Below are 21,063 nucleotides of genomic sequence, written 5' to 3' on the forward strand. Positions count from 1 at the left end.
TCTGTTTGTGATTACTTATCTCTGAGTGTAAACATCACACCAAGATATAAACAAAAACACAAATGAACAGAAAGTCTCACTAACTTTTATTTCCCTTTATTGTTGATGTTGATGACAACATATTGTACATATACAGTAAGTAGTAATAGACTGGCATTATTGGATATTAGGGCTGTCACAATATCAGATTTTCACTACACAAATTACAAAAAAAACAATTACACTTACACGACATATTTCAGATTTAAGACCAGTTAATTGTGGGCAGCTTGTCCAATTTTTCCCCCGGGGGGAAAGTGAGAAATGAAAGAAACGGAAATTATTTAAGAGGTGCTGGATTATTCACATGGTATTATCAGATGTGTATTATTAACATGATATGAATATTTCATTTTTGAAATATCACCATTATCGTCAATACCAGTATATTGTGACACCCCTATTAGAAATAATACAAAAAGGTATTTCTTATTGCAAACAATGCATTGAAAGTATAATGAACCTTAAATTCAACATTTCTCGCATGAGGTTTTGTGACTACAAGAAAACCTTGTAGAAGATATATGAGGTTATTTCCTTGATCCTGATGGAGAGGTCTGTTTCAATCTCGTTTCAAAAGCCTATTGCTTTCATTTGGAAAAATACTGAAAATACAAAAATAGAGTTTGAGATTATTAACAGCTGAATTTTAAAAAATAACTAAGAAAATGACACTAAATTACTTGTTAAGATGGATATTTTTTTGCATTTTTTATGCATGACTCACCTTTACCTCATCAACATTCATCATCCTCTAATCACAGGCTCTGCAGGAGAAACACACACATTCAGACCCACATTGATCCCCCACAGACAGATAGATCAATAGCTGTAAATATTGATTTGTTCTTACACAGCCTGGTAGAGACTCTTCTGGTTCATCATGTGCTCTCTGAAGATGTTGATGGCTTGATACTCGTCCATGTGATCCTGGTGTTTCTCTAAAACCTTTCTGTACCTGTCACAAACAAGTAAAAAACAGAAAAAAACACTGTTTCTCTTATCCTGTTTTACTCGATCACACTCTTTTGTTCTTCAAAAAAAAAAAAAAGTTTTCAGAGATATTCCTCCCAAAATACCTTTCATGAATTTGGAAAAAGTTTGGCTCCTGAGCTTAAACATGTCACACACTTGTGGGAGGCAGATTTAAAAAAAGACAGAGTCAAAATTAACGCAGCAGATCCTTCAAATGTACTTTCAATGTAAGTGATGGAGGCCAAAATCCACAGTGTGTCCACACAGTCATTTAAAAGTTGATGTGAAGCTTATATGAGGCTTCAGCAGTCTGAGTTAGTCATATCAAGTGGATATCTGACACATTTACAGTCTTTTTAGCATCAAATTCACTCTTTGTGTTTCCTCGGACAGTGTTTCTCTGTTGAGCTGCGGTGGAAGTATAGTAACAAAAAGAGGAACTTTGGCAACGTTGAAAGATATCTACTTGATTTGACTCATTTGGACGTTGAAGCTTCATATTAACTTCAGATAAACTTTTAAATAAATTTTTGCACAGAAGGAGGACTGTGGATTTTGTCCCCCATCACTTCCATTGTAAGTGCATTATGAAGGGATCTTCTAATGGTCAGTATGAACAGGACGAATGATTACAGCAAGAAAAAAAGGATTCACTGACTGTTGGTTTAAGACACACTTGAAAATTTTTAAATCTGTCCTTTTTTTCCAAAACAATTGCTCAGAGACCCTTTAGATGAAGTGGTCTCGGTCCAGTCACATAACAATTCTGGAGCGATTTGTTTGTGGTGGGAACGTGATCCGACCTCTGACCCAACTGAGTTCAAGCTAAATGGCTTCCATAGCCAGGTGTGCTAAATCAAGAGCTGCTAGCAGCAGTTGAGGTCCAACCTGGGCTGCTAAAAAAAGTACATTGCCTTCTTGATATTTGGCAGATAGGAGTTTATTAAGGACCACCCTCTCATTCACATGAACTCACCTGGCTTTTAGTGATGCATTTTGGTTCACTTTAATCTTTTTTCTATGTGAAAGGAGACTAAACCAGGTGAGTTACCAACTCATCCGCTAATTCGGACCGTACAAAACAAACTTTAGGTTTGAAAACGCCCATAGTGACTTGGAGAATTGGGCACAGGTACTCCCAGGAAGCAGGTGGAGTAATATGAACCAATGAGTGAACTGACCTTCATGTGTATAATAAATGGGAATGCCCCTTTCAATAAATCAATCAGTCTGCTTCTATCTAATTATGGAATAAAACCTGCTAATTAAAGTATACCTGCGTGGAACAAACGTGTTAAATGCGTTACAGAACTGTTATAACATTTACCTGTTTATCCAGTCGACGTCCTTCATACTGTCTCTCCTCCACTGCTGGTAGAAGCTGTTGGCCTCAGGCCCAGAAACCAGTGTGGGCTCAGAGGGGAGCAGCTCCTCCACCAGATACTTATGGAGGCAGGCCCGGGCCGACAGAGCCACCAGCCAATAGACCGGCTCCTCCAAAACCACAGAGTGGAAAGACTGGAGGGAGTATATGAGCCACTTTGGGAGAGGTGAGACGATGGCACTCTGGAGGAGGAGACAATGAAGATTTGATCCAACTCTCCTCTATGACATTAAATTTCTTCTGATTTCTCCTGATCAGTGGGTCAATTTAATCTGACCAGGCTGTTATTCTGACTCTTAGTGGTCAAAAATGCTCTGTGAAGATGCATCCAGTCTCACCTGGTTTCTGCTTCTGTAGTGTTTAAGTGCGTCCAGCAGCAGTGATCTCATGTCATCTGCTCCCTGGAAGCTAGTACTAATCAGGGCCTGCAGGAAGAAACAGGACACTTACATCACCACCAATCACACCAATTCACCTCAGATAGGGGAACAAAATCACATTTGCAGCACAGAGCAAACGTCTCGTCACTCAAACCAGAGCTTAGTTTGTTCTCTCTGCCTACAGCTTTATACAATATCAGATATTTAGGATTTTTGCTTGTGATGCACTGATCTGATGATCTGGATCACTATCAGGCCTCTTGACCATATTACTGAACAGACACGTACACGTTCAATACTTACCATCTTAGTCACTATCATTATAATTCTTAAGATATAAATATAAAAATAGAAGGAAAAAAGAACAGTGATATTGTGATATCAGTGATATTTTCTGTACCGGGTAAAAGCCAATATGCACAATTTAAGTATGTGGCAGGAAAAATGCAATGAAGTGTCTGAAAGATTATGAAAAAGGAGTGCTACAAGTCTTAGTTTAGCATGCTAACACTTACTACTGGCCGCTCGGTGGAAAGTAACTAAGTACATTAACTTAAGTACTATACTTAAGTACATTTTTGAGGTACTTGTACTTTACTTGAGTATTTCCATGTGTTGCTACTTTATACTTCCACTTCACTACATTTCAGAGGGAAATATTGTACTTTCTACTCCACTACATTTATTTGACAGCTTTAGTTACTTTTCAGATGAAGATTTGACACAATGGATAATATAACAAGCTTTTAAAATACAACACATTGTTAAAGATGAAACCAGTGGTTTCCAACCTTTTTGGCTTTGACGTCTTACAAAAAGCAGTGTGTAGTCGGGGTCACATTTCACATGTCTATGAGTTGTTAACAGCTCCACCAAATAGTGATTTTTCCCTCTAAACTTCTCACATGCTTTCATTTCAATAAATGTTCAAATGATCCAATATTTCAGCAAAAATCAAAGATTTGAGAAAAAGTCCAAAAACTGAAAACAGATTTGTGTATCAGAACTTTGTTTTTTCTTCTTTCCTCTCCCATTAATCATCTCACGACCCCTCAGATTTATCTGCTGACCCTTTGGAGGGGCCCAACCCCTAGGTTGGGAACCACTGGACTAAACTAGCTAACTGTATATAAAGTAGTGTAAACTAGCTCCACCTCCAGCAGCTACAACAGTAACATGCTGCTCTAACACTGATGCTTCACTATTAATAATCTAATGATGTCATATATAATAATATATCAGTCAGAGGGACCAAACCACTACTTTTACTGCAATACTTTAACTACATCAAGCTCATAATACTTATGTACTCTTACTGCAATACTTTAACTACATCAAGCTCATAATACTTATGTACTTTTACTGTAGTAGGATTTTTCATGCAGGACTTTTACATGTAATGGAGTATTTTTACATTGCTTTATTGGTACTTTTACTCAAGTAAAGGATCTGAATATTTCTTCCACCACTGTTTGCAGGTACTTGACAATCCATCCAATAGTTATAGAAAAATTTCACTCAAAATCAAAAATAAAACCTCATGGTGGCGCTAGAGGAAAGGTCAGGGATCACCAAAGTCATTAAGATAATATGTCTGCTAACCATGAATATCTGTAAAAAATCTTGTGTCAGTCCATTAATAAGATGTGATATTTCACAGGATACGTGGACAAATTTAAATTTTGACCTGACGCTGGCGCTAGAGGGAAAGTCAAAGAATCACCAAAGTCATTAGAATTCATCCACTGAGGAACATGAGTGTCTGCACAACATTTTGTGGCACTGCATCTGATGGTCGTTGAGATATTTCAGTCAGAGAAAAGCCAAAATGGATGACATCTGACCTCCAGTGTGTGGCTGACTCGGTGCAGATAAAGCGCCTCCTGCTGGGTGAAGCTGGTGTAGCAGCGCTCCGTCGGCTGACCGGACCGCACCTCTTTAAGGAATGAAGAAGAACGGAAAATCTCCTCCGGCAAAAAGTCGCTTTGACCCCACACAACATCAAACAAACTCACACCGGGGACAAGGCCTGAGAGAGAGAAACATACACTGATCTTATATTGCTGAAATAAAACAGTGAAAGCTAATTTGAACTACTTTATATACAGTAAAATATATAAAGTATATACTTAAAGTATAAATGTAAAAGTACTAGTCACCATCACTGTGTAAGCGGCATTTTTATGTACTTTATATACAGTCTGATAATTTAGTCCAGTGGTTCCCAACCTAGGGGTCGGGCCCCTCCAAGCGGTCACCAGATAAATATGAGGAGTCGTGAGATGATTAACGGGAGGGAAAAAAGAAATAATTAAAAAAAGAATTTTTAGACTAATGTTTTGTTTTTGTTTTTTTAAATATTGGACTTTATCCTCTTTGGGCCTAAAATGGCTTTTTAAATGAATCGATGTGAGAAGTTTAGAGGGGAAATGTCTCTTTAGTGGAATTGCATACAACTCACACAGCCTGAAGCATGACAGAAGAGCCGCTTCACTGCTTTGTGTAAGCACTGGTTCAATCTTTAACAATCTGTTGTATTTCAGAAGATTACTATGTGTTTTTAAATGTAAAACATCAATCTGAACAGTAACTAAAGCTATCAAATAAATGTATTGGAGTACAAAATATTTCCCTTTGAAATGTAGTGAAGTGGAAGTATCAAGTAGCATACAATGGAAACCCTCAAGTACAAGTACCTTGAAATTGTACTAGTAAAAGTATTTAGTTAAATATTATTTGACCACCGACCAAGAAATAGTCCCACCATGTAACTCTCTAAAATTAGAAAAATGGTTAATCCAGTTATGCATGATACATTAATGCTCACCTGGCTTAACTGGTTTACTGCTGCTGGGGAAAACAGCAGAACTGGAGGTGGAGAAGGACAGAGGAGATGACAGTGTTTAGGCTAATGTAAAATGACAGTGTAATTCAAGAACATGTCAATCTGCACATAATACAAGAGGGAGACGTGAGCCTTAAGTTCAGACAAAAAAGGTAGGTAACACATGTGGTCGATCACAATACATGCTGGGATTTAATACATCATCGACACATAGGATATCACATAAAGCTGCAGGGGAAGTAAAGATTTTGTTACCTCAAACCTCCCAGGCCCCAAGCATCTACTGCTTCAATTCACTGACCTTCACCACAGATAACTCCATGGCACCAATACAACATTGGGTTACTCTGTAGACATCTGTTATTTTGACCCAGTGTCACACAACACGCTTTAGCTAAAAAATGTATTGTTTGTTGTACAAAACAATGTGCATATGACATTCAAAGGTTTCACCAGGTATTAACAATCAATAACAAACTGTGACATGTAAGTTTAAAAAGAGAAGAGCATATTATAAAGCTTTAGTTTTTCCAACAGTAAAATAAAAAATAACACCAAAACTGGGTCAAAACAACCTCTTGTCTTGAGTGGCTTTCTGGGTAACATTAATCCAGTATTGTGCTGGTGCTGTAGTGACCCAAAACTGTGTAAAATTTCAACCCAGTGATTTTTATTGTGTTGAAATACGCACGCATACATAGTTTTTAATGCCCAAGAAACTTCTCTGATCTCATAGATTAATGGCTGATAGATATAAATCCCCAGAAGTCACTACACTTGGACAAGAAATAGTCCTTGTGTGTTACTCCCCATAAAATCACAATTCATTGTTTTTACATTTCTTTGTTTGTTTGTGGGGTTTTCAAACCCTGACACTGAAAAATTAACTTAATTTGTGCTAATTAAGTCTTTTCAGGTCACATTATAGTGCTATCATTAGCCAGCACTTCTTGCTCGAGTCAAGAGTACCACAAAGTAGCTTAATGTGCTGTTTGTCATATTTCCAACGTTTAGTTCCTGTATTTCAGTCTGCAATGTTCTTTGTATAAAAACATTGCTTAATTTCGCTACTTTAAGTACCTTGATTGCCTCCTCGTTTTCCCCTGCTCCCAGTCTTTGTGCTAAGCTAAGCTAATCACCTGCAGGCTCTAGCTTAATATTTAGCATACAAAAATGTAAGTAGTATTGATCTTCTCATGTAACTCCTGGAAAGAAAGTGAATAAGTATATTTCCCAAAATGTTGAACTATTTCCTTTAAAATGATTTGTATCAATAAGATTAACGCTTGTGTAGCCTAGCTAGCTTACCTAACTTCTTGTTTGTTTAATGTTCAATTAATGAAAATGCTGTGATGTATCCACAACATCTAATGAAGTATTTTTTTGGTTTACTTGAAAACTACCACAATTTTTGAATTCACACTACAAACATTTTACCACCACCATTACATCTACTGGGATTGGTGGTTACCTGGCTTTGGAGCAGATGTAGAATCTGAGTTCTCCACAGGTGGCGCTATGCAGTTCTCCACCTGAACACAAACAAACACAAATGCTCATTTGTTTACACCAAACTTTCTGTCTCTATGTTATTCCATTATTTTTACAAGGGATTTTGTTTCATGTCCATTTTTAGACATTCTTAAGAAACACAATACAAGATCAAGCATGTATTTGTAGCCATGATAGCATGACAATGTCAATTTTTTGGTCCAAACTGAGATATATTAACATTGGATGGATTGCCATTAAATTTTGTACAGACATTCATGGTGCACAGAGAATGAATCCTTTTTGACTTTGGTGACCCCCTGACTTTTCCTTTAGCGCCATCAACACAGACTGAAAGGTCTGAACAACTATTAGATATATTGCCCTGAAGTTTGGTCCACACATTGACGTCCCCCCTCACAATTAACTGTAATAACTTTACCTCTAGCACCATTATCTGGTCTAAATTTAAAGTTGCCCAATATGTTGGTTTATGATGAAATACCAACAAAACTGATGATATTCCCATCAGCCTCAGCTGTACTTTGTGTTCAGTGCTAATTAGTGAATGTTAACATGACAACACGCTAAAGTAAACTGGTGAACATAGTAAACACTATACTGTAAGTGTGAGTATATTATCATGTTAAAATTTGCATTTAGCTCAAGGTATCACTGTGCCTAACAGAGCTGCTAGCTGTATCACCAGTATTATACAACACAAAAAACAAATCATGATAAATTCTTCTAAATTATTCACATACATCTTGACATTTAGTAAAAACAAGTTGCCTTGTAATAGATCTATAATTATTCATCTATAATCTACAATGATTTTTTTTTTTACTTTTTGGTGTCATTTCCATGCAAGCTCCACCGACTCTGGTCTCCTTCTGCCTCTGATTGACCCAGCTGCTGATCCTGAAGGTGGAGTTGTCACTCCAAAACCAAGAGTCATTCTTCAGAGAGATTAACAGAGACAAAAAGAGATACTTGTTACATTAGAGCAATGTTTTTTTAGGCAGAGCTCCACCCTGGTTAAAGTATTCAGAATCAGAATCAGCTTTATTGGACAAGTATGTGGTATGCACTCAAGGGATTTGGTTTCAAGTGGCTCTCAGTGTACTTCCACGCAACCATCTTCAGAAAGTTACACAAGGACAACAAGCTTTTTTGGATTTTCAAACAAAATCAGAGGTACCTTTAACTGCCACTAAATGCAAGTATAACAGCGATAAAACACTTTACCTGTGGTATCTGGTATCCACCCAGCCAGACAGAAGTGTTTGTATTTGCTAGCTGACTCACAAACTGCCTCTCCTCTGGTGTGCGGAGCGATACGAGGTTACCACCTGTCTGAGAGCACATGGACTGACAAAGACAAACGCACATTAAACCATAAGGAAACCATGAAATATTTAAATCTCATGTATTATGATTTGTATATTATGTGTTTTATTTTGTTTACATTAGCATTGCTCCAGGAGCTCCACACGGGGTAGAAAGTGAAGCATCGCTGCCCAAACAGGTGCCATCGAGGTGGGCAGGAAGAGGCTGACTCATTCCCTACAGACAAATTATTAACTAGAAGGTTTTAAAATATATGAGGAGTCTACTGTTGCATTTGGGTGAAGTATTCCTTAATTATAATGCGTACAAGACAGATGGTGTGGGGAAAGGTATGAGTTTGCATCTAATTGTTCCTCTTACCTGATAGGGACGGCGAGGCGGAAGTCTCAGTAACGACAAACAGGAGGAGAGGAACCAGCACACACAACATCCTCTACCTGTAACACGAACATTCATGTTTCCATCACTTCAGAAGACATTAAATTGACTTACATTCATTTCCTGGAACCTCACCTTAATGTAACCCTAACCTTACTCAGTGGTGGAAGAAGTATTCAGATCCTTTACTAAAGTAAAAGTACCAATGTACCGTTGTAAAAATTCTCCATTACAAGTAAAAGTCCTGCATGAAAAATCCTACTTAAGTAAAAGTACATAAGTATTGGCAGCAAACTGTAGTTTAAGTATTGCAGTAAAAGTAGTGGTTTGGTCCCTCTGACTGATATATTATTATATATGACATCATTAGATTATTAATGTTACATCTGCCCCCGGGACATCATCTGCCACACCCTCTACCTCCAGTTCTGCTGCCACGCCCTGAGAGTCTGTTTCCCTCTCCCTCCCTGTATGTGTGTGATTATCTGCAGGTGTACCGGAGTCAGAGCAGAAGCACACCAGCTGCACCTGGTCTCTGTAATCAAGTTTCTACAAATACTCCACCCTGCCAGATTGTAGACCCTGCTACTCACTATGTTTCTAGCCAACTTATTCCCAGTTTTGCTATTCAGCCTTTTGTTCTTCTGTTTTTGTTGTTCTTCGCCGTTTCCTTTGTAGTCCTGCCTGCTCTGACTCCGGACCCTGTTCCCTGCCACTCGTCTGCTCAGCCCTGGAACCCTGCACTACTCAGCTTCTTCAGATCCCTGTTGGGACCGCTTCCTCAGCCCCTAACTGCCCCTGCCCCAGCTCAGTTCCTGGCTCTCAGCTACCTGCTCAAGCTTCCCCGAACCTGCAGCCTGTCTTCACTGTGCTCAGCAATAAATTAATGTTTACCTTATTCCTGTTTCCTTATCTGTTTTTACTTTTTGCATATGGGTCCACCTGCAGCTGTACGAAACAATTAATACTGAAGCATCAGTGTTAGAGCAGCATGTTACTGTTGTAGCTGCTGGAGGTGGAGCTAGTTTACACTACTTTATATACAGTTAGCTAGTTTAGTCCAGCGGTTCCCAACTTAGGGGTCGGGCCCCTCCAAAGGGTCAGCAGATAAATCTGAAGGGTCATGAGATGATAAATTAATTAATTAGGCAAAAAAAAAAAAAAAACTAAGTTCTGATACACAGCTTTTAGACTTTTTCCCTAATCTATGATTTCAGTGAAATATTGGATCATTTGAACATTTATTGAAATGAAAGCATGTGAGAAGTTTAGAGGGAAAAATCACTATTTGGTGGAGCTGTTAACAACTCATAGACATGTGAAATGTGACCCCGACTACACACTGCTTTTTGTAAGACGTCAAAAGACAAAAAGGTTGGAAACCACTGGTTTCATCTTTAACTATGTGTTGTATTTTAAAAGCTTGTTATATTATCCATCGTGTCAAATCTTCATCTGAGAAGTAACTAAAGCTGTCAAATAAATGTAGTGGAGTAGAAAGTGCAGTATTTCCCTCTGAAATATAGTGGAGTGGAAGTATAAAGTAACATCACATGGAAATAATTGTAAATATACTTATTTACTTTCCACCAGTGACCTAACCTTAATTTTAAACCAAGTCTCCACCCTAAATGGGAGGTGAGTCCCCACAATGTGACTGTATAGACTAGTGTCCCCACGATGTGAGTAATAAAGTATAAACACACACACACACACACACACACATATAAATGATGACCCAAGAACACAAACAAGCACAGAAAACATGCGTATACATGTGCTTGTGTACAAGGAAGTAAAAGAGAGATTATAGATAGAGATGAAAGCTAATGAGCTTGAGAGGGTTAATGACAAAAAAGTCAAGTGTTTGTACACAAAAAATTGCAGAACAGAGCAGAATAAACAGTTTTTTATAAGTTGGAAAAGATGGAAAAGGTATGATTACGTGGTATATCCTCACTCTTACTTTCAACCTCACTACAGAAAGGTGGTACCTTGGCACTCTATTTAATGTTACTAATACAACAATACAGCCTGACTATGGGAGGATGAGAAAATTGCAGTTCAAATCCATTCACTGTAAGTCTGTTTTACCTGTTAACTGTTTTGCGATTATAATTTTTTAGGGCACACAGTACATTTTTTAAATAAATATTGGAATGTCACTGTAACTCCAAAACCCGTGTGGACCTTTTACTTGGTTATTTTATTTGACTGCTGCAGGTGTGGCTATTTAATCAACCGGATAACATCTTAAAACAACAACAATCATATCATATCAGCAAAATGGCGCAGACCAAGACAAAAGGCCGCCAGTATTCTGTTGAACACCTTAGCTATGGATACATATCTTTCTGCTTTTTCCCAGTAGCCTCAGACTTTTTCCTTGGTAGGTACTTTCAACCTCACTACAGAAAGGTGGTACCTTGGCACTCTATTTAATGTATTAGTATATTATTTTCTGTATGTTTGCCTCTCTTACATGACTGAAATTAAGAGTAAGAGCTTTTGTGTTAAGTTTTTCAAATATATTTAAAATTTCCACTTGAAACTTTGTTGTCTTGACTAAATTTTAGGATTGTGCTCCGTTTTATCAAAATTTCTGCGACAGTTTGTGACAAGTCTAAAAATAAAATTTGGCATTAATTACACAGGTGTAATTTTTGCATTTTGTCTGATTGTGAATGTTTTGTGTGTCGATTAATATTATTTCTTATTGGTATCCTCATTCTGCTGCTTCAATTCTTTAGTAATGAAAAAGAACTGATAAGAGTATTGATAAATACTCTAACTTCTTTCTCCTGGTGTTTCGTTCATTCCACCAATGCAGTCAATAAAGCAACATAACTCATCAGTATAACAACCATCTCTACTGTTATCAGATCATTAACACCTGCAGACAGAAACATGATGAAAACTATTGGTTACATTACCTTTAGATGCTGAAAATAATCTGAATCAAGCTGATGAATGAAGGTAAAATTAATCAGCGGCTTCAACCAGTGAAACAACCAGAAGAGGAACAAACATATAACTCAGAGCTGGAGGTTTTTAACATCTGTTGATCGACAAACAGTTTCAACTCCCTGTATTAACCTTTAATCTGAAATGTTCTTTAAGGCAAGCTGATAACCAAGCAACGGCACTGACCTCAAGAATGCAACATCTGCAACAAAAATTAAATATTAACAGATGTTCTAAATCTTTATCAGTTGAATCATAAAGTCTAATTTGTGCGTTTTATTCCAACAAGGAATAAAAAGTGACAAGATGACATTAATGCAGTCTGTTGTATCTCTGTGATATCTGCAAAATGGGACAAATAAATTGTTTGTAGATAAAATAAAGATAAAATTCTAACCATAGTCGTCTGTACGGCTGGCTAGTGGCTACAGCCTGACTATGGGAGGATGAGAAAATTGCAGTTCAAATCCATTCACTATAAGTCTGTTTTACCTGTTTACTGTTTTGCGATTATTATTTTTTAGGGCACACAGTACATTTTTTAAATAAATATTGGAATGTCACTGTAACTCCAAAACCCGTGTGGACCTCTTACCTGGTTATTTTATTTGACTGCTGCAGGTGTGACTATTTAATCAACTGGATAACATCTTAAAACAACAACAATCATATCATATCAGCAAAATGGCGCAGACCAAGAAAAAAGGCCGCCAGTATTCTATTGAGCACCTTAGCTATGGATACATATCTTTCTGCTTTTTCCCAGTAGCCTCAGACTTTTTCCTTGGTAGGTACTTTCAACCTCACTACAGAAAGGTGGTACCTTGGCACTCTATTTAATGTATTAGTATATTATTTTCTGTATGTTTGCCTCTCTTACATGACTGAAATTAAGAGTAAGAGCTTTTGTGTTAAGTTTTTCAAATATATTTAAAATTTCCACTTGAAACTTTGTTGTCTTGACTAAATTTTAGGATTGTGTTCCGTATTCATTATGATATAGCTGAACATTTTCTGCATAAAAAAACAATATCAAAAACAGTAACGAGCACATCTGACGCTGAGGTTGAAGAGTGCGTTGTACCTTGTACTGCAGAAGTATCCACAATAGTTTAGTATTCTTGTAAAAAAAATCTATAAAACTTGTTGCTGATATACTGTTGTGTACGTCACAAGGTTTCAACACTGAAGCAACACCAAGCGTGTGAGTTAACGTATTTCTATCAGTTAACATCTCAACTGTTGTGTTAATCAATGCAAATATTCTATTTGCCTACAACAGTTACTCCATAGTATTTGAATTGCAAAAGTAAGTTTTGTATGTTGGAACATCATTTAATCAGACATTTTTTTTCTGTATTTCTGTCACTTTACATGATGGAAATTAAGAGTAAGAACTTTTGTGTATCCCTTTTCAAGATGCCGTTTAACAGTTTAACGTATTTTTTTATATTTCAACTTGAAACCTTGTTGCCTTGACTGAAATTTAGGATTGTGGTTGATATTCATTAGGATATAGCTGAACATTACTCAATGCAGAAAACAATACCAAAAACTTTAACAAGCACACCTGACACTGAGGATGCAGAGTGCCGATCTAACTTCATCACAAAAAACATGTAACAGTGAAATACAAATAAAAAGGACATTTTTTATTTCTTAGTTGACTCAATCTTTGTCCCAAAACATCAAAAACATAAACTTAAGTTGATCAAAACTAATGTAAATTTAAAGAGAAAACCTACCTGTCTGCTCTCTTTGCACTGGTTATAAGATGAACGTTGTACTGCGGAAGTATCTGCAGTAGTTTAATACCCTCATAAAAAAAACCGTTATGGTTGTCAGCGCAAAGGGGAGGAGAAGAAAAAGGAGCTGGATACGCAGCTGGATAAAAAACAGGCTTCACTTTGTGAGGCAAAATCAAGTGTTTGTGCTTCAGTGTTTATATACTTTAACATCGCCGATACAAATATTCTATTTAGCTAGCTAGCTTAGCTTTGTTTCCTGGTTTACATTTAACGTTTGTGTGTCTCCTGTTTTATCAAAATTTCTGCAACAGTTTGTGACAAGTCTAAAAATAAAATTTGGCATTAATTACACAGGTGTAATTTTTGCATTTTGTCTGATTGTGAATGTTTTGTGTGTCGATTAATATTATTTCTTATTGGTATCCTCATTCTGCTGCTTCAGTTCTTTAGTAATGAAAAAGAACTGATAAGAGTATTGATAAATACTCTAACTTCTTTCTCCTGGTGTTTCGTTCATTCCACCAATGCAGTCAATAAAGCAACATAACTCATCAGTATAACAACCATCTCTACTGTTATCAGATCATTAACACCTGCAGACAGAAACATGATGAAAACTATTGGTTACATTACCTTTAGATGCTGAAAATAATCTGAATCAAGCTGATGAATGAAGGTAAAATTAATCAGCGGCTTCAACCAGTGAAACAACCAGAAGAGGAACAAACATATAACTCAGAGCTGGAGGTTTTTAACGTCTGTTGATCGACAAACAGTTTCAACTCCCTGTATTAACCTTTAATCTGAAATGTTCTGATAACCAAACAACGGCACTGACCACAAGAATGAAACACCTGCAACAAAAGTTAAATATTAACAGATGTTCTAAATCTTTATCAGTTGAAACGTAAAGCCTGATGTGTGCATTATTCCAACAAGGAATAAAAAGTGAAAGGATGACATTAATGCAGTCTGTTGTATCTCTGTTGTATATGGGAGGATGAGAAAATCGCAGTTCAAATCCATTCACTATAAGTCTGTTTTACCAATGTTTTGCGATTATTATTTTTTAGGGCACACAGTACATTTTTTAAATAAATATTGGAATGTCACTGTAACTCCAAAACCCGTGTGGACCTTTTACTTGGTTATTTTATTTGACTGCTGCAGGTGTGGCTATTTAATCAACTGGATAAAACAACAACAATCATATCATATCAGCAAAATGGCACAGACCAAGAAAAAAGGCCGCCAGTATTCTGTTGAACACCTTAGCTATGGATACATATCTTTCTGCTTTTTCCCAGTAGCCTCAGACTTTTTCCTTGGTAGGCTGCTCTTTTTTTCCATTGGAACAATTGATAAGAATGCTTCTTGTTTGGCATCTGCACCAAATTACTGCTTTCTGATTGGCTGCTGTTCGTGATCAGTAACAAGACCTAATTAAAGTGTTAATGTCAAATTTCTAACTGTTGCATTTGTTTAACACTCGTAAATATAATTTCTATTCACATGGCTCTTTGCTCCCTACATGAGACACTAATGATAATGATATTCCAATGAGTTATTGGGCATCCAATGACATGATATTTAATGATATAACAGAATAATAGTCAACATTAATATTCAGGGGAGACAATCAGCCTACATTTTCATTGATGGGGGGTGGCAAGGGACCTGGATAATGGATATGGGGGCGCTGGCCCAAAAAGGGTTGAGAACCACTGCCATGCACGTACAAACAAAGCTTAAAGCTTTAAATTGTGTATTTCTATAGTTTGATATGAGAGTTGTTAACTCAGAGACTGTTCAGTTGGGCCGTGCTTTCAGTGCCTTCAGTGGACGAGCCCCCAGCGTTTTTTCCACAATTTTGAAACTTGATTTTATAAACTTGGCGATTTTTTAAAAAAATCATTCAAATTTGGCTGGGTGGTTAATAACGCATTTGTCTGTGGTGTGATGAACTCAGAACACATATTTATTATTGCTTTACATGGACTTTAAATGATTTACCGCAGCAAGTTGACGCAATTAAAGCTGCTTTTTGAGATGTTTTAATAACGTTTTCGCAGCAACATCACTGGCCGTTTTAACACATTCACTATTAATATCTGATTGTTTGACAGTAAGGAAAGTATGGAAACATTGTTGAGCACAATGTAGAATAAAAATAACAGCTATGAAAATGCAGGAAAAGACATAAAATCATATCCTGACTTTGTACTACACTGTAAATAACTTTAGTACAAAGTCAAGAGGTTGTGATATGTAGCACAACAAGCTAGTGAACTTACGCAGAACTACTCTCCAGAGACTGAAAACATGATGATTTGGCTCTGCACAACACAAAATTTGTTGACAATAAGAAAAATATACTTTACCAGTCAAAAGTTTGAACACAATTTCTCACTCAAGTGAAAGGGAACTTTTGACTGGTAATGTAGAAAACTGCTATAGTAGGTGATGAATATAGTTTTATCCTTTAAGTAGTATAGAAATAAAAAAAGGTAAATGCAGCATTTATTATCCAAAGCACTATACAGTGTTTCTGCTGTTCACTCACCCATTCACACACACACTCTTGCACACTGATGGCAGCGAGCCACCACACAGGGTGCTGTTGTAACCATTGGGAGCAACGTGGGGTTCAGTATCTTGCCCAAGGACACTTCAATATGCAAACAGGAGGATTTGGGGATCAAGCCACTGACCTTCTGATTGGTGGACGACCTGCTCTACCTCCTGAGCCACAGCTGCATAGAAGGAGGGATGCTGCAAGATCAGTGACAGAAGTTAATGACAGAGAAGTGTTTTATTAGAATCTGTACAGTTTACTACTTGGAGCAATGCTGTTGTTAATCTGCTGGCAATGACACGTGTGTTATTTAATGTTGATGTTTTATCATACCGGTTCTAATATTGTTTTTTTTGTTGTTGTTGTTTTTTTTTGTTTTTGTTTTTTAACATTTTTTACCTTCTATTGTTGTGTATTTTATTTTATTTCATTCTCTGTGCTTATATTTTCTTGATTTTATTTAACTGTAGTGCTGAATTGTTTTTATTTATTTATTTTTTGTAACTTTTGAGAGGTTATTATTATATTTGTTAGTATTGGTATTCTGAATGAAGCTTTTATATTATATTTTGCACACTTACAATTATCTGAAGAAAGGCTGGTTGCCATTTAACGTGTGTTATAACATCTTTAATAGAGTTTAAAGTTATTTTATGATGGAAATGACAACTAAAATCTGAGCAAAATTTGTCCCTGAGGTTATAATTGACAAAATGATGAGTGACTGATTCATTTTCTTTTCTACAAAAACAACAGTTTATATTGACATCAGCAAAATGTAAAACAAATACATTTGTGGGAATGGGAACACGCTGTTCTGTTTGCAGAACAGACCAGAACAGACCAGATTTTGTCTTGTCTTAATAAAAGGGAGGCTGAATGAAACTTGATTCTGATTGAATGAGCTCTGTGCAAACAATGCTATGTAATGCTATGTACACATACTAATGTATGTGATTATATTCTATATAAATAAAAACCTGAAGCATTTATTAATATATGTTTGTTTTATTAATTAATACTAATGTATGTATTGTATTACATTTAATAATCAAGTATTCATTTATTTATGATAAATTATAATATATATTATAATGCTTATTTTTAACTCTCAGTGACAACTGAGCAAACTCTAACAGCTGATGAAACCAGTATTCAGATTATTTACTTGAGTAAAAGTAACAATAAATGTTGAAATACTCTATTACAAGTAAAAGTCTCATTTAAATTCCACCTTACTGTAGGTACAAGTACAGTAGTATTATCAGCGAGTATAAATGTCAAGTACGAGCCACTAGCACTGTGTAAGCAGCATTTTTATATACTTTACATACAGTCACATAATTTGGTCCAGTGGTTCCCAACCTAGGGGTCGGCCCCTCCAAAGGGTCACCAGATAAATCTGAGGGGTCATGAGATGATTAATGGGAGAGGAAAGAAGAAAAAACAAAAGTATACGACAAAAATGTGGATTTATTTTTTCAACTTTTCTCTAATATTTGCTGTTTCGTGTAATATCAGAGAATTTTCCTTCTTTGGGTCTCAAATGCTTATTGACATTAAACAATCTGAGAAGTTTAGAAAGGGAAATCTTTTTTTGGTGGAACTTTTAACAACTCATAAACATCTGGAACACGAAGAAACAAACAGACATAACTAGACACTGACTTCTGTAAGAGTTACAAACCAAAAAATGTTGTATTTTATAAACTCATCATATGCTTTTTTAAATGTAAAATCTCAGTCTGCAAAGTAACCAATAACTATGATTGTCAGATAAATGTAGAGGAGTAAAAAGTATAATATTTACCTCTGAAATGTAAAATGTAGCACAAAACTTTCAGGTAAAGCACAGGAAGCTTGTTACATGCTACATAAGGTTAAGTGTTACCTACATTATTTTTTGAGACTACTGAGACTCTGTGCACCTACCTGAGTTCGGTTAGAGATCTTCTTGGAAAATGAGCTTTCTCTTCCGTCATCCACAACAGCTCTCTGTCAAGCGTTGAGTCTTTGGGGATACTAGCTTTCAAAGTCTGAACTTGCATGAATACATATTCTCAAAGAAAGCTAAGACAGGTTTGCACAAGTTATTTGCATGTTGGATTATGGATTCATGTAGGGCACCTCAGTCAGGTTTGACTGCATTTCATCCTGGTAATCACAAAGACAGTTTTCATTAGCACTGCCTGCAGGCTGTGGTTACAAGTGTCAGGCAATTATGTAGAGGCAGAGGGAGGGGAGTGAGGTAGGGAGGCAAGAGAGAAGAAACCAGTAGAAATGCTCAGGGGATCCTGGAGAGAGGCGGCTACAGCTGGTGTACATCCTGTTAGTTTGTGTGTGTTGGGGGTCCTAATCTCATAGAAATGCCTCCACTAGAAAAGAAGCCTTTCTTTCTGCAGTGTAACAAGAGATACTACAGAAAGTTTGAGTTACATAATGGTACTCTCATGACCTCATGGCCCCACAAGGCTGAAATTCTATCTAAACAGAGTTTCTAGATTTAGGTCATTTCTGAGCACCTTTGTGTGTTTTTGTATAAGGAGAATAAGTCAGAAATGATCAAATGCTACACCCATGTGCTTTTACTGAATTTCCTTTTCTTAAAATGTTTGTTCTACTTTTGGAAAAACAAACTGCTAAAATGTTATTGAACAAAAACAAAAAGATGATGAATGAAATATAAATTAACAAATTTAAAAATTGGTGTTGCTATTCTGATACATAAAAAAAAATTATCTTAAGATACCAAGATTCTGTACTTCATGGTCTATCCAAGTGTGTTTAACACCTAGCGCTGCAAATGTTACAATTCATCTGCTTATCATTTTTCTCAATTGAACTTATAGTTTGTAAAATGTCAGCAAATAGTAAAAAAAAAAATACAATACAAACAATTAATAATATAATTTCCTGATGTCTTTGAATTCCTCATTTTATCCGACCAACAGTCCAAACCGCAAAGTCAGTTTTCATATCACAGATCACATCCTTAAAACTGAGAAGCTTGAACTGGGGAATGTTTGAATTATTGCTGAAAAAAAACAACAATTGAACTATTATCAAATTTCTGTCAACTGACTAATTGATTAATCAAGATAAAGATATAAAATGTAACCATATGAAAACAAAAAGGTTGCAACTGTGGCACATAATGGCTTCCATACATACACACAACCACACACAAACATATAATAGCATACTATTCTTCTTCTACTATTCTAAATGTAATGTGCTCGGGGATCCGACCTGCAGCTCTACATATTCTGGTTCTACATCCCCCCAACACCACCTCCAAATCCTGGACCCCAGGATCCCTCCAAACTTCAAGCTCATCTTCACACACTTTAAACACTTTGGGAATCAAACAGTCCAGAGGCTTTTACACACCGAACACCACAACAACTAAAGTGGAAGACTGCGACAGTGATTATTCATAAACTGACGAAGAAGAAGAGGAGCATCAGGCTGTTGAGGTGCTGAACATTTTCTGGACATCGTTATTGAACCAGAAGGTAGGAAAGCTTAAGAGCAGACTTAATTAAAACTTACATCTATCCTGTTTACTTCTGTACCATTTATTCAATTATTTGTAATTTTTTTCATTTAGATAATATTTGTTTAATATGTAACATCTCATTAACATGAATGTCCTGCTTAAAGATGACAACAACACAAAAAAGCCCCAAAAAGGTCAGAAAATAATGAAAACAAGAAAGAAAAGAAAAAGGGGTCAACAAAAAAGTCAAAATTAAGAGAGAGTTAGCCAAAATTTTGATTTGACATTTTTTTGGATTATCTTATTTGGATCTTTTGTTCAATCTTATTTAATGGAAGTTATAGAATTTTTCCTTTATTAACTGTTTATTGGATCTGGTTAATTTGTCATAGTCTCTCACAAATATCTTGTTTTTTAATTATTTTTTTAAAATTTTATTTTAAATTTGTATCTAATTTTGGATTTACTGCATCATGAGTAAATATTTGAATATTTGCAGGATGCACTTATGCTATGAGAACCTGACAGATATTTTCATAAACAAGCCAAGATTATTAAAGGGTAAGTCTGGTGATATTTTGTATTTCTAATTGTCCACTAATTCCATGAAAAGATGAAAACCAACAATGAATTGATTATTCTATCAAGTTTTGTTTGTATATCCAAAGCCTGATATATCTTATTCCTCTGTGTTGTAGAGCTCCATTGTTGTCCAAAAACTATTAAAAACACGTCAGTGAGACACACTGATACTACGCACTGGGTGACATGTTCCTTTATGATGATGAAGTGGGAATTGTAGTTTGTTTTGATTCAAACCCACATCATCCTGCTGCTGAAAATACTCAGAGCACCAAATGTAGATTCATCCAACACTGAAATTAGGAAATTACACAACCATTTTAAAAAATGAAAGTATATATTTCATTTATAGATTTACTTAAGTTTTAACAAACAGGTTTGGGGGTGAGAGCAACACACAAGCTGAGGAAGTTGGAACTTATTGAAAGATGGACTAACATATTGTTTTGGTCCTTTCATAGGATTGGTTGACGATAAGAAAAATAAAGAATATTGCCAGCCTTACCCTTCAATCCCTCTTCCCCTAAAAACTGAGAACTGTAGTTCAGTTTGTTTGGAGTGAGAAAAAAAGTAAAAGTCTGACAAATAGTTTTTTTTTTTAAAATACAAATATCAATTTCCAAATAACATAAAATGTCCTCAATCTTCATGCCAGCAGTCAGATTTTATTTTAAATGGTAGAAATCACATTTTTCTAAGTAGTCTTTCAAGTATTCAGACTAAATTTTCTCACTTAAGGAAAATGTCATGTGAATTGCATTTACTGTCTGTCTTTGCTTTGATTAAATTGCAACAGAAAATGTATGTGTGTGTGTGTGTGTGTTTATGTGTGTGTGTGTGTGTGTGTGTGTGT

At 36.1% G+C, this 21,063-nt stretch overlaps 1 protein-coding gene across 2 annotated transcripts; it reads right to left on the bottom strand.

Moving 5' to 3' along the window:
• Positions 1-69: 69 nt before the first annotated feature.
• On the bottom strand, positions 70-14,323 carry LOC122974162. Of its 2 annotated transcripts, none has more exons than XM_044342107.1 (13): positions 14,188-14,323; positions 8,825-8,901; positions 8,583-8,680; positions 8,363-8,485; positions 7,962-8,073; positions 7,095-7,155; positions 5,606-5,646; positions 4,623-4,807; positions 2,737-2,823; positions 2,342-2,580; positions 893-997; positions 773-806; positions 70-644 (listed from the first exon to the last, which is right to left on the bottom strand). In XM_044342107.1, exons 2-12 carry the CDS (start codon positions 8,892-8,894, stop codon positions 794-796), a joined length of 1,134 nt encoding a protein of 377 aa, XP_044198042.1. In that variant the 5' UTR covers positions 8,895-8,901; positions 14,188-14,323; the 3' UTR covers positions 70-644; positions 773-793. The 2 variants fall into 2 exon arrangements, with proteins under 2 accessions (XP_044198042.1, XP_044198041.1); XM_044342106.1 differs by having other exon boundaries at positions 767-806; positions 14,188-14,320.
• Between the last annotated feature and the right edge of the window lie 6,740 nt (positions 14,324-21,063).

Source organism: Thunnus albacares, chromosome 22, assembly GCF_914725855.1.
Source record: "Thunnus albacares chromosome 22, fThuAlb1.1, whole genome shotgun sequence".
In the NCBI taxonomy this organism is placed as follows: Eukaryota; Metazoa; Chordata; class Actinopteri; order Scombriformes; family Scombridae; genus Thunnus; species Thunnus albacares.

Coding starts and splice junctions, on each gene's coding strand:
- LOC122974162 (XM_044342107.1), bottom strand. CDS start 8,894: ATGTTGTGTGTGCTGGTTCCTCTCCTCCTGTTTGTCGTTACTGAGACT. Junction 5,647..7,094: donor TACATCTGCTCCAAAGCCAG/GTAACCACCAAT, acceptor CTCCACCTCCAG/TTCTGCTGTTTTCCCCAGCA. Junction 998..2,341: donor GACGTCGACTGGATAAACAG/GTAAATGTTATA, acceptor TGTTTGTGACAG/GTACAGAAAGGTTTTAGAGA.